A 19614-nucleotide genomic window follows, 5' to 3' on the forward strand; every position below is an offset into this window, starting at 1 on the left:
TGGGCCACATTTGTCTTCATGAGGCTGCATTATGCTCCATGTGGCTGCTTTCTGCTCCAGGAGGCTGTGTTCTGCTCCATGAGGCTGCATTCTGCTCCATGAGGCTGCATTCTGCTCCATTAGGCTGCATTCTGCTCCATGAGGCTGCATTCTGCTCCATGAGGCTGCATTCTACTCCATGAGGCTGCTTTCAGCTCTATGAGGCTGCTTTCTGCTCCATGAGGCTGCTTTCTGCTCCATGAGGCTGCATTCTGCTGCATTGGGCTGCATTCGTCTCCATTGGGCTGCATTCTGCTCCATTGGTCTGCATTCTGCTCCATGAGGCTGCTTTCTTCTCCATGCGGCTGCATTCGCTCTATGAGGCTGCATTCTCCTCCATGAGGCTGCTTTCTGCTGCACTAGGCTGCTTTCTGCTCCATGAGGCTGCATTCTGCTCCATGAAGCTGCATTCTGCTCCATGAAGCTGCATTCTGCTCCATCAGGCTGCATTCTGCTCCCTGAGGCTGCATTCTGCTCCATGGAGCTGCATTTGTCTTCATTATGTTACATTCTGCTCCACGAGGCTGCATTCTGCTCCATGAGGCTGCATTCTGCTCCATGAAGCTGCATTCTGCTCCATTTGGGCTGCTTTCTGCTCCATGAGGCTGCATCCTGCTCCAGTAGGCTGCATTCTGCTCCATTAGGCTGCATTCTGCTCCATGAGGCTGCTTTCTGCTCCTTGCTGCTGCTTTCTGCTCCAGGAGGCTGCGTTCTGCTCCATGAGGCTGCATTCTACTCCATGAGGCTGCTTTCTGCCCCATGAGGCTGCTTTCTGCTCCATGATGCTGCTTTCTGCTCCACGAGGCTGCATTCTGCTCCATGAGGCTGCATTCGCTCCATGAGGCTGCGTTCTGCTCCATGAGGCTGCGTTCTGCTCTCTGAGGCTGCTTTCTGCTCCATGCAGCTGCTTTCTGCTCCATGCAGCTGCGTTCTGCTCCATGCAGCTGCGTTCTGCTCCATGAGCCTGCGTTCTGCTCCATGAGGCTGCATTCTACTCCATGAGGCTGCTTTCTGCTCCACGGGGCTGCTTTCTGCTCCATCAGGCTGCATTTGTCTCCATTCTGCTCCATGAAGCTGCATTCTGCTCCATTGGGCTGCTTTCTGCTCCACAGGGCTGCATCCTGCTCCATTAGGCTGCATTCTGCTCCATGAGGCTGCATTCTGCTCTATGAGGCTGCATTCTGCTCCATTAGGCTGCATTTTGCTGCATTCTAATCCATGAGGCTGCTTTCCGCTCCATAAGGCTGCTTTCTGCTCCATGAGGCTGCATTCTGCTCCATGAGGCTGCATTCTGCTCCATGCAGCTGCTTTCTGCTCCATGCAGCTGCTTTCTGCTCCATGCAGCTGCGTTCTGCTCCAGGAGGCTGCGTTCTGCTCCAGGAGGCTGCTTTCTGCTCCACGGGGCTGCTTTCTGCTCCATCAGGCTGCATTTGTCTCCATTAGGCTGCATTCGGCTCCATGACGCTGCATTCTACTCCATCAGGCTGCATTCTGCTCCATCAGGCTGCATTCGTCTTCATTATGTTACATTCTGCTCCACTAGGCTGCATTATGCTCCCATGGGCTGCATTCTGCTCAATTGGGCTGCATTCTGCTCCATGAGGCTGCATTCTGCTCCATTGGGCTGCTTTCTGCTCCACATGGCTGCATCCTGCTCCATTAGGCTGCATTCTGCTCCATGAGGCTGCATTCTGCTCTATGAGGCTGCATTCTGCTCCATTAGGCTGCATTGTGCTGCATTCTAATCCATGAGGCTGCTTTCCGCTCCATAAGGCTGCTTTCTGCTCCACGAGGCTGCATTCTGCTGCATTGGGCCACATTTGTCTCCATGAGGCTGCATTCTGCTCCATTTGGCTGCATTCTGCTCCATTGGTCTGCATTCTGCTCCAAGAGGCTGCGTTCTACTCCATGAGGCTGCTTTCTGCTCCATGCGGCTACTTTCTGCTCCATGCGGCTACTTTCTGCCCCAGGAGGCTGCATTCTGCTGCATTGGGCTGCATTCGTCTCCATTGGGCTGCATTCTGCTCCATTGGTCTGCATTCTGCTCCATTAGGCTGCATTCTGCTCCATGAGGCTTCATTCTGCTTCATGAGGCTGCTTTCTGCCCCATGAGGCTGCTTTGATCTCCATGAGGCTGCATTCGCTCTATGAGGCTGCATTCTACTCCACGAGGCTTCTTTCTGCTCCATGGGGCTGCTTTCTGCTGCACTAGGCTGCTTTCTGCTCCATGAGGCTGCATTCTGCTCCATTAGGCTGCATTCTGCTCCATGAGGCTGCATTCTGCTCCATGAGGCTGCTTTCTGCTCCATGCAGCTGCTTTCTGCTCCAGGAGGCTGCGTTCTGCTCCATGAGGCTGCATTCTGCTCCATGAGGCTGCTTTCTGCTCATGCAGCTGCTTTCTGCTCCAGGAGGCTGCATTCTGCTCTACGAGGCTGCATTCTGCTCCATGAGGCGGCTTTCTGCTCCATGAGGATGCATTCTGCTCCATTAGGCTGCATTCTGCTCATGCAGCTGCTTTCTGCTCCAGGAGGCTGCATTCTGCTCCATGAGACTGCATTCTGCTCCATGAGGCTGCTTTCTGCTCCAGGAGGATGCGTTCTTCTCCATGAGGCTGCATTCTACTCCACAAGGCTGCATTCTGCTCCATGAGGCTGCTTTCTGCTCCCCGAGGCTGCATTCTGCTGCATTGGGCTGCATTCGTCTCCATTGGGCTGCATTCTGCTCCATTGGTCTGCATTCTGCTCCATTAGGCTGCATTCTGCTCCATGAGGCTGCATTCTGCTTCATGAGGCTGCTTTCTTCTCCATAAGGCTGCTTTCTTCTCCATGAGGCTGCATTCACTCCATGAGGCTGCATTCTGCTCCATGAGGCTGCATTCTGCTCCATGCAGCTGCTTTCTGCTCCATGCAGCTGCGTTATGCTCCAGGAGGCTGCGTTCTGCTCCAGGAGGCTGCTTTCTGCTCCACGGGGCTGCTTTCTGCTCCACGGGGCTGCTTTCTGCTCCATCAGGCTGCATTTGTCTCCATTAGGTTGCATTCTGCTCCATGAAGCTGCATTCTGCTCCATCAGGCTGCATTCGCTCCATGAGGCTGCGTTCTGCTCCATGAGGCTGCGTTCTGCTCTCTGAGGCTGCTTTCTGCTCCATGCAGCTGCTTTCTGCTCCATGCAGCTGCGTTCTGCTCCATGCAGCTGCGTTCTGCTCCATGAGCCTGCGTTCTGCTCCATGAGGCTGCATTCTACTCCATGAGGCTGCTTTCTGCTCCACGGGGCTGCTTTCTGCTCCATCAGGCTGCATTTGTCTCCATTCTGCTCCATGAAGCTGCATTCTGCTCCATTGGGCTGCTTTCTGCTCCACAGGGCTGCATCCTGCTCCATTAGGCTGCATTCTGCTCCATGAGGCTGCATTTTGCTGCATTCTAATCCATGAGGCTGCTTTCCGCTCCATGCAGCTGCTTTCTGCTCCATGCAGCTGCGTTCTGCTCCAGGAGGCTGCGTTCTGCTCCAGGAGGCTGCTTTCTGCTCCACGGGGCTGCTTTCTGCTCCATCAGGCTGCATTTGTCTCCATTAGGCTGCATTCGGCTCCATGACGCTGCATTCTACTCCATCAGGCTGCATTCTGCTCCATCAGGCTGCATTCGTCTTCATTATGTTACATTCTGCTCCACTAGGCTGCATTATGCTCCCATGGGCTGCATTCTGCTCAATTGGGCTGCATTCTGCTCCATGAGGCTGCATTCTGCTCCATTGGGCTGCTTTCTGCTCCACATGGCTGCATCCTGCTCCATTAGGCTGCATTCTGCTCCGTGAGGCTGCATTCTGCTCTATGAGGCTGCATTCTGCTCCATTAGGTTGCATTGTGCTGCATTCTAATCCATGAGGCTGCTTTCCGCTCCATAAGGCTGCTTTCTGCTCCACGAGGCTGCATTCTGCTGCATTGGGCCACATTTGTCTCCATGAGGCTGCATTCTGCTCCATTTGGCTGCATTCTGCTCCATTGGTCTGCATTCTGCTCCAAGAGGCTGCGTTCTACTCCATGAGGCTGCTTTCTGCTCCATGCGGCTACTTTCTGCTCCATGCGGCTACTTTCTGCCCCAGGAGGCTGCATTCTGCTGCATTGGGCTGCATTCGTCTCCATTGGGCTGCATTCTGCTCCATTGGTCTGCATTCTGCTCCATTAGGCTGCATTCTGCTCCATGAGGCTTCATTCTGCTTCATGAGGCTGCTTTCTGCCCCATGAGGCTGCTTTGATCTCCATGAGGCTGCATTCACTCTATGAGGCTGCATTCTACTCCACGAGGCTTCTTTCTGCTCCATGGGGCTGCTTTCTGCTGCACTAGGCTGCTTTCTGCTCCATGAGGCTGCATTCTGCTCCATTAGGCTGCATTCTGCTCCACGAGGCTGCATTCTGCTCCATGAGGCTGCTTTCTGCTCCATGCAGCTGCTTTCTGCTCCAGGAGGCTGCGTTCTGCTCCATGAGGCTGCATTCTGCTCCATGAGGCTGCTTTCTGCTCATGCAGCTGCTTTCTGCTCCAGGAGGCTGCATTCTGCTCTACGAGGCTGCATTCTGCTCCATGAGGCGGCTTTCTGCTCCATGAGGATGCATTCTGCTCCATTAGGCTGCATTCTGCTCATGCAGCTGCTTTCTGCTCCAGGAGGCTGCATTCTGCTCCATGAGGATGCATTCTGCTCCATGAGACTGCATTCTGCTCCATGAGGCTGCTTTCTGCTCCAGGAGGATGCGTTCTGCTCCAGGAGGCTGCATTCTACTCCACAAGGCTGCATTCTGCTCCATGAGGCTGCTTTCTGCTCCCCGAGGCTGCATTCTGCTGCATTGGGCTGCATTCGTCTCCATTGGGCTGCATTCTGCTCCATTGGTCTGCATTCTGCTCCATTAGGCTGCATTCTGCTCCATGAGGCTGCATTCTGCTTCATGAGGCTGCTTTCTTCTCCATAAGGCTGCTTTCTTCTCCATGAGGCTGCATTCACTCCATGAGGCTGCATTCTGCTCCATGCAGCTGCTTTCTGCTCCATGCAGCTGCGTTCTGCTCCAGGAGGCTGCGTTCTGCTCCAGGAGGCTGCTTTCTGCTCCACGGGGCTGCTTTCTGCTCCACGGGGCTGCTTTCTGCTCCATCAGGCTGCATTTGTCTCCATTAGGTTGCATTCTGCTCCATGAAGCTGCATTCTGCTCCATCAGGCTGCATTCTGCTCCATCAGGCTGCATTTGTCTTCATTATGTTACATTCTGCTCCACTAGACTGCATTATGCTCCCCTGGGCTGCATTCTGCTCCATTGGGCTGCATTCTGCTCCATGAGGCTGCATTCTGCTCCATTAGGCTGCATTTTGCTGCATTCTAATCCATGAGGCTGCTTTCCGCTCCATAAGGCTGCTTTCTGCTCCACGAGGCTGCATTCTGCTCCATGAGGCTGCATTCTACTCCATGAGGCTGCATTCTGTTCCATGAGGCTGCTTTCTGCTCCATGCAGCTGTGTTCTGCCCCAGGAGGCTGCGTTGTGCTCCATGAGGCTGCATTCTACTCCATGAGGCTGCTTTCTCCTGCATGAGGATGCATTCTGCTCCATTAGGCTGCATGCTGCTCCATGAGACTGCATTCTGCTCCATGAGGCTGCTTTCTGCTCCAGGAGGATGCGTTCTGCTCCATGAGGCTGCATTCTACTCCACAAGGCTGCATTCTGCTCCATGAGGCTGCTTTCTGCTCCACGAGGCTGCATTCTGCTGCATTGGGCTGCATTCGTCTCCATTGGGCTGCATTCTGCTCCATTGGTCTGCATTCTGCTCCATTAGGCTGCATTCTGCTCCATGAGGCTGCATTCTGCTTCATGAGGCTGCTTTCTTCTCCATAAGGCTGCTTTCTTCTCCATGAGGCTGCATTCACTCCATGAGGCTGCATTCGCTCCATAAGGCTGCATTCTGCTCCATGAGGCTGCATTCTGCTCCATGAGGCTGCATTCTGCTCCATGCAGCTGCTTTCTGCTCCATGCAGCTGCGTTCTGCTCCAGGAGTCTGCGTTCTGCTCCAGGAGGCTGCTTTCTGCTCCACGGGGCTGATTTCTGCTCCACGGGGCTGCTTTCTGCTCCATCAGGCTGCATTTGTCTCCATTAGGCTGCATTCTGCTCCATGAAGCTGCATTCTGCTCCATCAGGCTGCATTCTGCTCCATCAGGCTGCATTTGTCTTCATTATGTTACATTCCGCTCCACTAGGCTACATTATGCTCCCCTGGGCTGCATTCTGCTCCATTGGGCTGCATTCTGCTCCATGAGGCTGCATTCTGCTCTATGAGGCTGCTTTCTGCTCGATGCGGCTACTTTCTGCACCATGCGGCTACTTTCTGCCCCAGGAGGCTGCATTCTGCTGCATTGGGCTGCATTTGTCTCCATTGGGCTGCATTCTGCTCCATTGGTCTGCATTCTGCTCCATTAGGCTGCATTCTGCTCCATGAGGCTGCATTCTGCTCCATGAAGCTGCATTCTGCTCCATCAGGCGGCATTCTGCTCCATCAGGCTGCATTTGTCTTCATTATGTTACATTCTGCTCCACTAGGCTACATTATGCTCCCCTGGGCTGCATTCTGCTCCATTGGGCTGCATTCTGCTCCATGAGGCTGCATTCTGCTCTATGAGGCTGCTTTCTGCTCGATGCGGCTACTTTCTGCACCATGCGGCTACTTTCTGCCCCAGGAGGCTGCATTCTGCTGCATTGGGCTGCATTTGTCTCCATTGGGCTGCATTCTGCTCCATTGGTCTGCATTCTGCTCCATTAGGCTGCATTCTGCTCCATGAGGCTGCATTCTGCTTCATTGGGCTGCTTTCTGCTCCACAGGGCTGCTTTGATCTCCATGAGGCTGCTTTCTTCTCCATAAGGCTGCTTTCTTCTCCATGAGGCTGCATTCACTCCATGAGGCTGCATTCGCTCCATAAGGCTGCATTCTGCTCCATGAGGCTGCATTCTGCTCCATGCAGCTGCTTTCTGCTCCATGCAGCTGCGTTCTGCTCCAGGAGGCTGCGTTCTGCTCCAGGAGGCTGCGTTCTGCTCCAGGAGGCTGCTTTCTGCTCCACGGGGCTGCTTTCTGCTCCACAGGGCTGCTTTCTGCTCCATCAGGCTGCATTTGTCTCCATTAGGCTGCATTCTGCTCCATGAAGCTGCATTCTGCTCCATCAGGCTGCAGTCTGCTCCATCAGGCTGCATTTGTCTTCATTATTTTACATTCTGCTCCACTAGGCTACATTATGCTCCCCTGGGCTGCATTCTGCTCCATTGGGCTGCATTCTGCTCCATGAGGCTGCATTCTGCTCTATGAGGCTGCTTTCTGCTCGATGCGGCTACTTTCTGCACCATGCGGCTACTTTCTGCCCCAGGAGGCTGCATTCTGCTGCATTGGGCTGCATTTGTCTCCATTGGGCTGCATTCTGCTCCATTGGTCTGCATTCTGCTCCATTAGGCTGCATTATGCTCCATGAGGCTGCATTCTGCTCCATTGGGCTGATTTCTGCTCCACAGGGCTGCTTTGATCTCCATGAGGCTGCATTCGCTCTATGAGGCTGCATTCTACTCCACGAGGATTCTTTCTGCTCCATGGGGCTGCTTTCTGCTGCACTAGGCTGCTTTCTGCTCCATGAGGCTGCATTCTGCTCCATTAGGCTGCATTCTGCTTCATGAGGCTGCATTCTGCTCCATGAGGCTGCTTTCTGCTCCAAGCAGCTGCTTTCTGCTCCAGGAGGCTGCGTTCTGCTCCATGAGGCTGCATTCTGCTCCATGAGGCTGCTTTCTGCTCATGCAGCTGCTTTCTGCTCCAGGAGGCTGCATTCTGCTCCACGAGGCTGCATTCTGCTCCATGAGGCTGCTTTCTGTTCCATGAGGATGCATTCTGCTCCATTAGGCTGCATTCTACTCCACAAGGCTGCATTCTGCTCCATGAGGCTGCTTTCTGCTCCACGAGGCTGCATTCTGCTGCATTGGGCTGCATTCGTCTCCATTGGGCTGCATTCTGCTCCATTGGTCTGCATTCTGCTCCATTAGGCTGCATTCTGCTCCATGAGGCTGCATTCTGCTTCATGAGGCTGCTTTCTTCTCCATAAGGCTGCTTTCTTCTCCATGAGGCTGCATTCACTCCATGAGGCTGCATTCTGCTCCATGAGGCTGCATTCTGCTCCATGAGGCTGCATTCTGCTCCATGCAGCTGCTTTCTGCTCCATGCAGCTGCGTTCTGTTCCAGGAGGCTGCGTTCTCCTCCAGGAGGCTGCTTTCTGCTCCACGGGGCTGCTTTCTGCTCCACGGGGCTGCTTTCTGCTCTATGAGGCTGCATTCTGCTCCATTAGGCTGCATTTTGCAGCATTCTAATCCATGAGGCTGCTTTCCGCTCCATAAGGCTGCTTTCTGCTCCACGAGGCTGCATTCTGCTCCATGAGGCTGCATTCTGCTCCATGAGGTTGCATTCTGTTCCATGAGGCTGCTTTCTGCTCCATGCAGCTGTGTCTGCTCCAGGAGGCTGCGTTCTGCTCCATGAGGCTGCATTCTACTCCATGAGGCTGCTTTCTCCTGCATGAGGATGCATTCTGCTCCATTAGGCTGCATTCTGCTCCATGAGACTGCATTCTGCTCCATGAGGCTGCTTTCTGCTCCAGGAGGATGCGTTCTGCTCCATGAGGCTGCATTCTACTCCACAAGGCTGCATTCTGCTCCATGAGGCTGCTTTCTGCTCCACGAGGCTGCATTCTGCTGCATTGGGCTGCATTCGTCTCCATTGGGCTGCATTCTGCTCCATTGGTCTGCATTCTGCTCCATTAGGCTGCATTCTGCTCCATGAGGCTGCATTCTGCTTCATGAGGCTGCTTTCTTCTCCATAAGGCTGCTTTCTTCTCCATGAGGCTGCATTCACTCCATGAGGCTGCATTCGCTCCATGAGGCTGCATTCTGCTCCATGAGGCTGCATTCTGCTCCATGAGGCTGCATTCTGCTCCATGCAGCTGCTTTCTGCTCCATGCAGCTGCGTTCTGCTCCAAGAGGCTGCGTTCTGCTCCAGGAGGCTGCTTTCTGCTCCACGGGGCTGCTTTCTGCTCCACAGGGCTGCTTTCTGCTCCATCAGGCTGCATTTGTCTCCATTAGGCTGCATTCTGCTCCATGAAGCTGCATTCTGCTCCATCAGGCTGCATTCTGCCCCATCAGGCTGCATTTGTCTTCATTATGTTACATTCTGCTCCACTAGGCTGCATTATGCTCCCCTGGGCTGCATTCTGCTCCATTGGGCTGCATTCTGCTCCATGAGGCTGCATTCTGCTCTATGAGGCTGCATTCTGCTCCATTAGGCTGCATTTTGCTGCATTCTAATCCATGAGGCTGCTTTCCGCTCCATAAGGCTGCTTTCAGCTCCACTAGGCTGCATTATGCTCCTCTGGGCTGCATTCTGCTCCATTGGGCTGCATTCTGCTCCATGAGGCTGCATTCTGCTCCATTGGGCTGCTTTCTGCTCCACATGGCTGCATCCTGCTCCATTAGGCTGCATTCTGCTCCATGAGGCTGCATTCTGCTGTATGAGGCTGCATTCTACTCCACAAGGCTGCATTCTGCTCCATGAGGCTGCTTTCTGCTCCACGAGGCTGCATTCTGCTGCATTGGGCTGCATTCGTCTCCATTGGGCTGCATTCTGCTCCATTGGTCTGCATTCTGCTCCATTAGGCTGCATTCTGCTCCATGAGGCTGCATTCTGCTTCATGAGGCTGCTTTCTTCTCCATGAGGCTGCATTCACTCCATGAGGCTGCATTCTGCTCCATGAGGCTGCATTCTGCTCCATGAGGCTGCATTCTGTTCCATGCAGCTGCTTTCTGCTCCATGCAGCTGCGTTCTGTTCCAGGAGGCTGCGTTCTGCTCCAGGAGGCTGCTTTCTGCTCCACGGGGCTGCTTTCTGCTCCACGGGGCTGCTTTCTGCTCCATCAGGCTGCATTTGTCTCCATTAGGCTGCATTCTGCTCCATGAAGCTGCATTCTGCTCCATCAGGCTGCATTCTGCTCCATCAGGCTGCATTTGTCTTCATTATGTTACATTCTGCTCCACTAGGCTGCATTATGCTCCCCTGGGCTGCATTCTGCTCCATTGGGCTGCATTCTGCTCCATGAGGCTGCATTCTGCTCTATGAGGCTGCATTCTGCTCCATTAGGCTGCATTTTGCTGCATTCTAATCCATGAGGCTGCTTTCCGCTCCATAAGGCTGCTTTCTGCTCCACGAGGCTGCATTCTGCTCCATGAGGCTGCATTCTGCTCCATGAGGTTGCATTCTGTTCCATGAGGCTGCTTTCTGCTCCATGCAGCTGTGTCTGCTCCAGGAGGCTGCGTTCTGCTCCATGAGGCTACATTCTACTCCATGAGGCTGCTTTCTCCTGCATGAGGATGCATTCTGCTCCATTAGGCTGCATTCTGCTCCATGAGACTGCATTCTGCTCCATGAGGCTGCTTTCTGCTCCAGGAGGATGCGTTCTGCTCCATGAGGCTGCATTCTACTCCACAAGGCTGCATTCTGCTCCATGAGGCTGATTTCTGCTCCACGAGGCTGCATTCTGCTGCATTGGGCTGCATTCGTCTCCATTGGGCTGCATTCGTCTCCATTGGGCTGCATTCTGCTCCATTGGTCTGCATTCTGCTCCATTAGGCTGCATTCTGCTCAATGAGGCTGCATTCTGCTTCATGAGGCTGCTTTCTTCTCCATAAGGCTGCTTTCTTCTCCATGAGGCTGCATTCACTCCATGAGGCTGTATTCGCTCCATGAGGCTGCATTCTGCTCCATGAGGATGCATTCTGCTCCATGAGGCTGCATTCTGCTCCATGCAGCTGCTTTCTGCTCCATGCAGCTGCGTTCTGCTCCAGGAGGCTGGGTTCTGCTCCAGGAGGCTGCTTTCTGCTCCACGGGGCTGCTTTCTGCTCCACAGGGCTGCTTTCTGCTCCATCAGGCTGCATTTGTCTCCATTAGGCTGCATTCTGCTCCATGAAGCTGCATTCTGCTCCATCAGGCTGCATTCTGCCCCATCAGGCTGCATTTGTCTTCATTATGTTACATTCTGCTCCACTAGGCTGCATTATGCTCCCCTGGGCTGCATTCTGCTCCATTGGGCTGCATTCTGCTCCATGAGGCTGCATTCTGCTCTATGAGGCTGCTTTCTGCTCCATTAGGCTGCATTTTGCTGCATTCTAATCCATGAGGCTGCTTTCCGCTCCATAAGGCTGCTTTCAGCTCCACTAGGCTGCATTATGCTCCTCTGGGCTGCATTCTGCTCCATTGGGCTGCATTCTGCTCCATGAGGCTGCATTCTGCTCCATTGGGCTGCTTTCTGCTCCACATGGCTGCATCCTGCTCCATGAGGCTGCATTCTGCTGTATGAGGCTGCATTCTGCTCCATTAGGCTGCATTTTGCTGCATTCTAATCCATGAGGCTGCTTTCCGCTCCATAAGGCTGCTTTCTGCTCCACGAGGCTGCATTCTGCTGCATTGGGCCACATTTGTCTCCATGAGGCTGCATTCTGCTCCATTTGGCTGCATTCTGCTCCATTGGTCTGCATTCTGCTCCATTAGGCTGGATTCTGCTCTGTGAGGCTGCTTTCTGCTCCATGTGGCTGCTTTCTGCTCCAAGAGGCTGCGTTCTACTCCATGAGGCTGCATTCTGCTGCATTGGGCTGCATTCGTCTCCATTGGGCTGCATTCTGCTCCATTGGTCTGCATTCTGCTCCATTAGGCTGCATTCTGCTCCATGAGGCTGCATTCTGCTTCATGAGGCTGCTTTCTGCCCCATGAGGCTGCTTGGATCTCCATGAGGCTGCATTTGCTCTATGAGGCTGCATTCTACTCCACGAGGCTTCTTTCTGCTCCATGGGGCTGCTTTCTGCTGCACTAGGCTGCTTTCTGCTCCATGAGGCTGCATTCTGCTCCATTAGGCTGCATTCTGCTCCATGAGGCTGCATTCTGCTCCGTGAGGCTGCTTTCTGCTCCATGCAGCTGCTTTCTGCTCCAGGAGGCTGCGTTCTGCTCCATGAGGCTGCATTCTGCTCCATGAGGCTGCTTTCTGCTCCATGCAGCTGCTTTCTGCTCCAGGAGGCTGCATTCTGCTCCACGAGGCTGCATTCTGCTCCATGAGGCTGCTTTCTGCTCCATGAGGATGCATTCTGCCTAATTAGGCTGCATTCTGCTCCATGAGACTGCATTCTGCTCCATGAGGCTGCTTTCTGCTCCATGAGGCTGCTTTCTGCTCACGAGGCAGAATTCTGCTGCATTGGGCTGCATTCGTCTCCATGAGGCTGCATTCTGCCCCATTAGGCTGCATTCATCTCCTTCGGGCTTCATTATCCTCTTTTAGTTTTTATGGTCCTTATATGTAATGTTCATTCTCCTCTAATAGGCATCTTTCCCATACCTTAACCTTATTTCTCCATCACTGTGCTATTTTCTACTACTAGTTCCTCCATTAATCTTTGCTCCCTCCTAGGCGTGACCCTCCTCCATTAGTCATCACCTCTTTGTGCGTCTTTTCCCTCTGTTACCTTTCTTTCACTTGTTATGCCCCCAAACCCCCATTAGACGTCTCCCCAAACACACAGCTTTCCATTCATTCACCCTCTATTCTCTCTGTATGCCTTTTCCCCTGGATGTCTTCACACCCTCCATCCTCCTCCCTCTTGTGCTTTTCAGAGCTCTGCTTGGGATGGTTATGGTTTTATTGCCCTGGTCCACCTCGCCTTGTGTAGGAATCAGACCCATCTATTTCCAAGCGGGAAGCAGCTTCAGGCAGCCCATGTCAAACAGTGAAATGGAACAGGCCTGTTTTGTACCTGCTCTGTAGTCAAATTCATACATCGTCTCCATCTTTACCCTTCCTTTCTCACCACTAATACTTTGCTGTTACCTCTTAGCTCCTCCTACAGTCTCAGTTTGTGACCTCTAGTAATAGAGGTACTCATTAAGTGACACAGGATTGTTTTAGCATTGCAGACAGGATTACATCTCAGCCCTTTAACTAGTCCTTACTCTTATACCCCTGTAGAAATTCCCACCTGCTGCGCTGGACAAGCTGCTGAAAGTTGTTGAAAGGCGGGACGCCTTTGTCAAGGAGCAATTAGAGGAGCACAAGGTACTGTATGAGAGTCATATCGGCAGGTCTATAGGTAAGCATCGGTGGTTGGGAGACAGGTTATCTAGAGGTGGCGTGGCCATGGGAGTCTTGGTAACATCTGCCTATGGCCACAGCTGATGATCATTTCTTCTCCATCTCTCATTGATCCATGTCACAATTCAGCAACTACTACCCGTGTGTGATTCACACATCTTTTCATTCCAAAAATGCACAGATAGTTCTAGATTTCATGTAAAACCAGGCCTTTTTACTCCTGCAACACTCTACAACTGCTCAGAATTAAATAAATTCCCTTTTCCTCTACAAAGTCCAATTTCCTCTCTCATCAAACTCATAAACTAAGGGCCCCCATACCATTAGGATACTATCGGCTGAGTCTAAAGCCCAGCAGGCGACTTCATATCCCCTTTGCACATGTTTCCAACTTAATCTAAAGTCTCTCTAAATATGTACAGTATGTTTCGGATGTCCTGGTTTCATATTGGCTTTCATCAGGAGTTTTAGACTCTGCATCTCTCCTTAAAATTCTCTCTCTCGGATTCTCCTTAAAAAGAGCTGGAGGGGCCAGCTTCACAGTACTTGCCTCCCTACTCTGGAACACCTTACCACTCAACATTAAAACTATTGAGTCCTTCCAGATCTTCAGGAAACAGTTATTGGCTGGCTCCTGAACAAAGAGTAGCCCCACAGATATGTGGTTACACCTCCTTCTGCTTAACTATGTCTGTGAACTCTGCAAACTGCTGTATTTGAAACTGTAGGACCCCGACCCCACCCCCAGATATGGGCGTACACCTCCGACTGCTTAACTCTATTGGTATACTCTGTAAATTGCTGTATATTGAAACTGTATATATCATAATATGTAACCATCTTCTTTAAGGCCCTTCTACCTCTGGGTTTGGAGTGCTATACAAATAAATAAAACAAACAAACAAACAAGAATCAACATATTGCCACTGTCTGCTGATGTCTTCCTAAAATTAATCAGATTCTGAGGTTTTCCCACTCTGTAATAGAATCACATACAAACCACCCTCATTCAGAAACTTCAATATTAATGTATCCTTGGCTTATAAATAATATACAATTTAATAAAGTCTCATTTATCTGAACGTAGTTTCATAATCCCATACTCAATCTGTACTCACCTGATCCGTCGCAAGCACCATTTATTTACACATCAAATCCAATTAAATGTGGATTTCCTGGCTCTCTACAATATAATTTATGTTTACTTGCTGAGTATTGTGTATGTGCACATTTGTCATTAATGTGTCTGCAGATTTAACAAATCGCCTCTACGTTAAGTCCTATTTGCTTATCTACATCACATTCTTCAGCCCAACCTGTGATCGAGAACCAGATCACCAATCTCACTATTCCAAATATCGCATGCATCTCACACGAGGTGTGCAGCTGATCAGATATTCTGAGGGTTTCCATCCCTGTAAAATAATCAAATATTAACTACCATCATTAAAAGATTTCAATATTCATATGTCCACTTCCAAAAAATGATGTACAATTTAAAAAACTCTCAGTCATCGCACTTAGTTGCATAATGCCATGATAAATGTGTACTCGTCTAATGCTTCACAGCATCTTTTTATCTGCATATCATATACAATATACAATTAAATGTATTTCCTCGGCCCTCTGCTTAATCTACTTTAAATTCTTGAATCCCTCATCTATGCAAGAACCAGATCTCTGAACACACTATTCAAAATATCATCTACATATCAAATCCTGTGACGCTATCTTACACAGTGGCCCTCTCTCAATTGGGTCTCTATTTTTTTCTTCTCATCTCATAATTTATTAATTACTCAATGAGTTCAATGTTAAACCAAAACCAACATCGAACCCCCTTAAAGTATTGTCAGTTTTCACCATTGAAAGCAAATATTACTATCAAGTCCCTTTTCTATATTTTAACATACCCATATTTATGGTAGGCACCACATCATATGGTTAGAACAGTCCTCATCTATTTTTGTTTAAAGAACTCAGTTTTGCTTTCGTATCTTGAAATTATTTCAATACTTTAGAGTGGAAACTTTATTGCAAATCTGCTGAAAACCATGAATCCAAATGGCAATCTTAAGCTTCAACTAATCATGTAAAGAACCACTATTAGCAGAGTTCACCATATACGGTTGCTAAAAGTACTTACATTCACTGCAACTGCAAAATACGTCTTCCCTCAATGTACCAGCCTCGCGTCATACTCAAACACTATGACTAATAAATCAGAGTATAAATTTAGAAGTAAACAGAGTTAAATTATTGATTGAGATCTAAGAAGCATGGTTAAACACTAGTCCAACATGGTGGCCATATAGGCAGTGTATTTCACCTTGTTGGGTGGAGGCCATTTTGAGGACAGTAGAGGTATATTGAAAGCTGCTTGTGCGTATGTGAGTCTATTACAGAGTGGGAAACTCAAAATATGATTTGAGTTTTGCAAGAAATCACTAGAAGGTGGTACTGTGTTGATTTAGAGTCTCTGAATCTATAAAACTCCTGATGAAGGCAGATATTAAAATAGGACTCGTGAAACATATTGTCCACATGTAGAGAGATTTACGATTTTCTAGAAAACAAGTGGCCAGGGGATGCAGAGGTCTACCTACTTACTTTAGACTTTAGTGATAGGATCCCGATGTTAGGATTTACCCTGAGTTTCTGAGACTGGTTATAGAGGTGAGTGGATCTTGCAGAGTAATAGGGAATCTATTTAATGTTGCAGTAGTTTTAGTGTGCTGTAGCAGCGAAATACAAAAACACAGGTGGGATGCAGAAATAAATGTGCATTATGGGAATAAAAAGATGTGTGACACCTACATGGGTAGTTGTTGAATGGCCCTATGCTAGAAAGTATGGGTAAATTAGGGGTGGAAAGGAAATAGTCTTTTGGTATAGACATACATACAGATACTAAGACTTGTATCATAAGTATACAGATTAAACCTTTTCAATGGATTGTATATTTGTCATCTTGGCAACCTTCCATTTTACCACTCTAAAGATAGTAGTCAGCAGGTAATGTTGGTGCCATGTTCTTTCTACTGATATACACGCGGGAAGAGAGTTGGTCCTAGCACCTTGCCGGCTATGCTGTGACCTAAAGGTAGGGATCAAGGAAATTCTTGGCACCAATCATAGTCTACTGTGATCGACAGGGAGGGGTAAGAGAAGAGCTTACTCGCCAAGCCAATCTACTGTGATCTACAGGAAGGGGTAAGAGAAGAGCTTTCTCACCACGCCCATCTACTGTGATCTACAGGAAGGGGTAAGAGAAGAGCTTACTTGCCAAGCCCATCTACTGTGATCTACAGGAAGGGGTAACAGAAGAGCTTACTTTCCAAGCCCATCTACTGTGATTTACAGGAAGGAGTAAGAGAAGAGCATACTCGCCAAGCCCATCTACTGTGATCTACAGGAAGGGGTAAGAGAAGAGCTTTCTCGCCACGCCCATTCTCACCACGCCCATCTACTGTGATCTACAGGAAGGGGTAAGAGAAGAGCTTACTTGCCACGCCCATCTACTGTGATCTACAGGAAGGGGTAAGAGAAGAGCTTACATGTCAAGCCCATCTACTGTGATCTACAGGACGGGGTAAGAGAAGAGCTTACTTGCCAAGCCCATCTACTGTGATCTACAGGAAGGGGTAAGAGAAGAGCTTTCTCACCACGCCCATCTACTGTGATCTACAGGAAGGGGTAAGAGAAGAGCTTACTTGCCAAGCCCATCTACTGTGATCTACAGGAAGGGGTAAGAGAAGAGCTTTCTCACCACGCCCATCTACTGTTATCTACAGGAAGGGGTAAGAGAAGAGCTTACTCACCACGCCCATCTACTGTGATCTACAGGAAGGGGTAGGAGAAGAGCTTACTCACCACGCCCATCTACTGTGATCTACAGGAAGGGGTAAGAGAAGAGCTGACTCACATAGCCCATCTACTGTGATCTAGAGGAAGGGGTAAGAGAAGAGCTTACTTGCCAAGCCCATCTACTGTGATCTACACGAAGGGGTATGAGAAGAGCTTTCTCACCACGCCCATCTACTGTGATCTACAGGAAGGGGTAAGAGAAGAGCTTTCTCACCACGCCCATTTACTGTGATCTACAGGAAGGGGCAAGAGAAGAGCTTTCTCACCACGCCCATCTACTGTGATCTACAGGAAGGGGTAAGAGAAGAGCTTACTTGGCAAGCCCAAACTTCTGTGATCTACAGGAAGGGGTAGGAGAAGAGCTTTCTCACCACGCCCATCTACTGTGATCTACAGGAAGGGGTAAGAGAAGAGCTTACTCACCACGCCCATCTACTGTGATCTACAGGAAGGGGTAAGAGAAGAGCTTACTCACATAGCCCATCTACTGTGATCTACAGGAAGGGGTAAGAGAAGAGCTTTCTCACCACGCCCATCTACTGTGATCTACCAGAAAGGGTAAGAGAAGAGCTGACTCACATATCCCATCTACTGTGATGTTCAGGTCGGGAGGAGCCTTGGCACCAAATGCATTCTACTATGACCTACAAATGGGGTGGGAGAGAAGCCTTGGCACCAAACATTCTACTGGTTCCATGTAATAATGTCGCCAAAAAAATCTCGCCATGCAAAAATCTCGCCAAAAAAATGGCTGTTTTTTGTGGCGACATTATTGCATGGAACATGCGGGGGACACCCCCGCAACCCCCAAACTTTTCTTTTTTTTAAACATTTTTTTTCCTTTTTTTTTGCCCCTGTCCCCATATATATGGTCACCCAAATAATATCGCCACAACATTTTCCCGGCGATATTATTTACGGCGACCATATATATGGCGATATTATTACCTGATACCATTCTACTGTGAGCTACAGGTAGGGAGTGTTATTGGCACCAAGAGCATTCCAGTGTAGTCTGTAGGTAGAGGAGAGCCGTGGCACCAAGCACTGATTTATAGGTAGGTGTGTGAGAGGGCCCTTGGCACTATGATGAATCTACTGATAAGGGTGAGAGTGAAGCATTGGCACCATGCCCATCTAATTAACCACACGGGAAGGGTTAGGAGTACAGCCTTGGCTTGGCATCACGACTGTTCCAACTCCAACCTTCAGGAATTCCTGCACAGGATGGTTCATTTATAACTTAAACATCACTCATATGTCCTCTCCTGTTTCCTCCAATGAGTATGGATTCACGACCCTCCCCATATAGGACATCTGGTTTAAGCTGAGCAACATTATATTAGCACACAACCCTAGGCTGCGCCATCCCTGAACTATGTCCATCCCTGTATTTTCTCTCTCCCTGGATTTTCTCCATCCTTGGACCATCCCCATCTCTGGACGGTTCCCATCTCTGGACTTTCTTCATCCATGGACCTTCCCAATCCTTACACTGTTGCCTTTGCTGTCCCCATCTCTGGATTCTTCCCATCCCTAGACAAACGAGGTTTAGAATGAATCTTAACCACTGGCATTGCTCTGGGCAACCCCCCAGAGCACCGTTCTTCGCCTGCCAAGCCATTACATAAAGGGGAAAGACCACATGCAAATCAGGCATGGTCCCACCCCAAGAGCGGCAGTCCAGCCCAAACTGCTTGATCACATCCCTTCTCCACAAGACCAGAAGCATCTCCAGACATGTTTCAGCCTTGTTGGGCCTCATCAGTGAGCAGTAGATTCGGTCTCTAGGTTCAGCAGACAAGGGACCCATATCTGGGCATACCATTCGCACTCGTCCCTGGACAGTCTCCTACCCTGCCTGAGCTGTCCCCATCTCTTGAATCTCTCGATTCCTAGACTCTTGCCGCCATCCCTGAAATGTTCCCATCCGTGGACTCTTTCGTCTCTAAACTATCCCCATCACTGGACGGTACCCCTCTCTGGATTCGTCCCATCCCTAGACTTTTCCCATCCCTGGATGGTCTCCATCCCTGGATTTTCTCTTTCTCTCTGGATTGTCCCCATCGCTGTATCTTCCCAATCCATGTACCTTCCCAATCCCTGGACCTTCCACATACCTGGACTGTCCCCATCCCTGGACTGTCCCCATCCCTGGACTATCCTCATTCTTGGTTTGGATTGTGTCCATCACTGGACTGTCCCCATCCCCGGGCTGTTTCCATACCTGGACTGTCCCCATCCCTGGACTGTCCTCATGCTTGGTTTGGATTGTGTCCATCCCTGGACTGTCCCCATCCCTGGGCTGTTTCCATACCTGGACTGTCCCCATCCCTGGACTGTGCTCATGCTTGGTTTGGATTGTGTTCATCCCTGGACTGTCCCCATCCCTGGGCTGTTTCCATAACTGGACTGTCCCCATCCCTGGACTGTCCTCATGCTTGGTTTGGTTTGGATTGTGTCCATCCCTGGACTGTCCCCATCCCTGGGCTTTTTCCATACCTGGACTGTCCCCATCCCTGGTTTGGATTGTCTCCATCCCT

At 50.3% G+C, this 19614-nt stretch overlaps 1 protein-coding gene across 2 annotated transcripts in view; it reads left to right on the forward strand.

The window, feature by feature from the left end:
• Nucleotides 1–19614, forward strand: part of CYP21A2 (cytochrome P450 family 21 subfamily A member 2) — a 136224-nt gene that overhangs the window by 96931 nt on the left and 19679 nt on the right. For both annotated transcript variants that reach the window (XM_069634955.1, XM_069634956.1), the window contains exon 6: nt 13082–13168. In XM_069634955.1, coding sequence (XP_069491056.1) covers nt 13082–13168 — 87 coding nt within the window. The remainder of the gene's footprint in view (nt 1–13081; nt 13169–19614) is intronic.

Source organism: Ambystoma mexicanum, chromosome 13 (assembly GCF_040938575.1).
Source record: "Ambystoma mexicanum isolate Mex_15411 chromosome 13, UKY_AmexF1_1, whole genome shotgun sequence".
Classification (NCBI taxonomy): Eukaryota; Metazoa; Chordata; class Amphibia; order Caudata; family Ambystomatidae; genus Ambystoma; species Ambystoma mexicanum.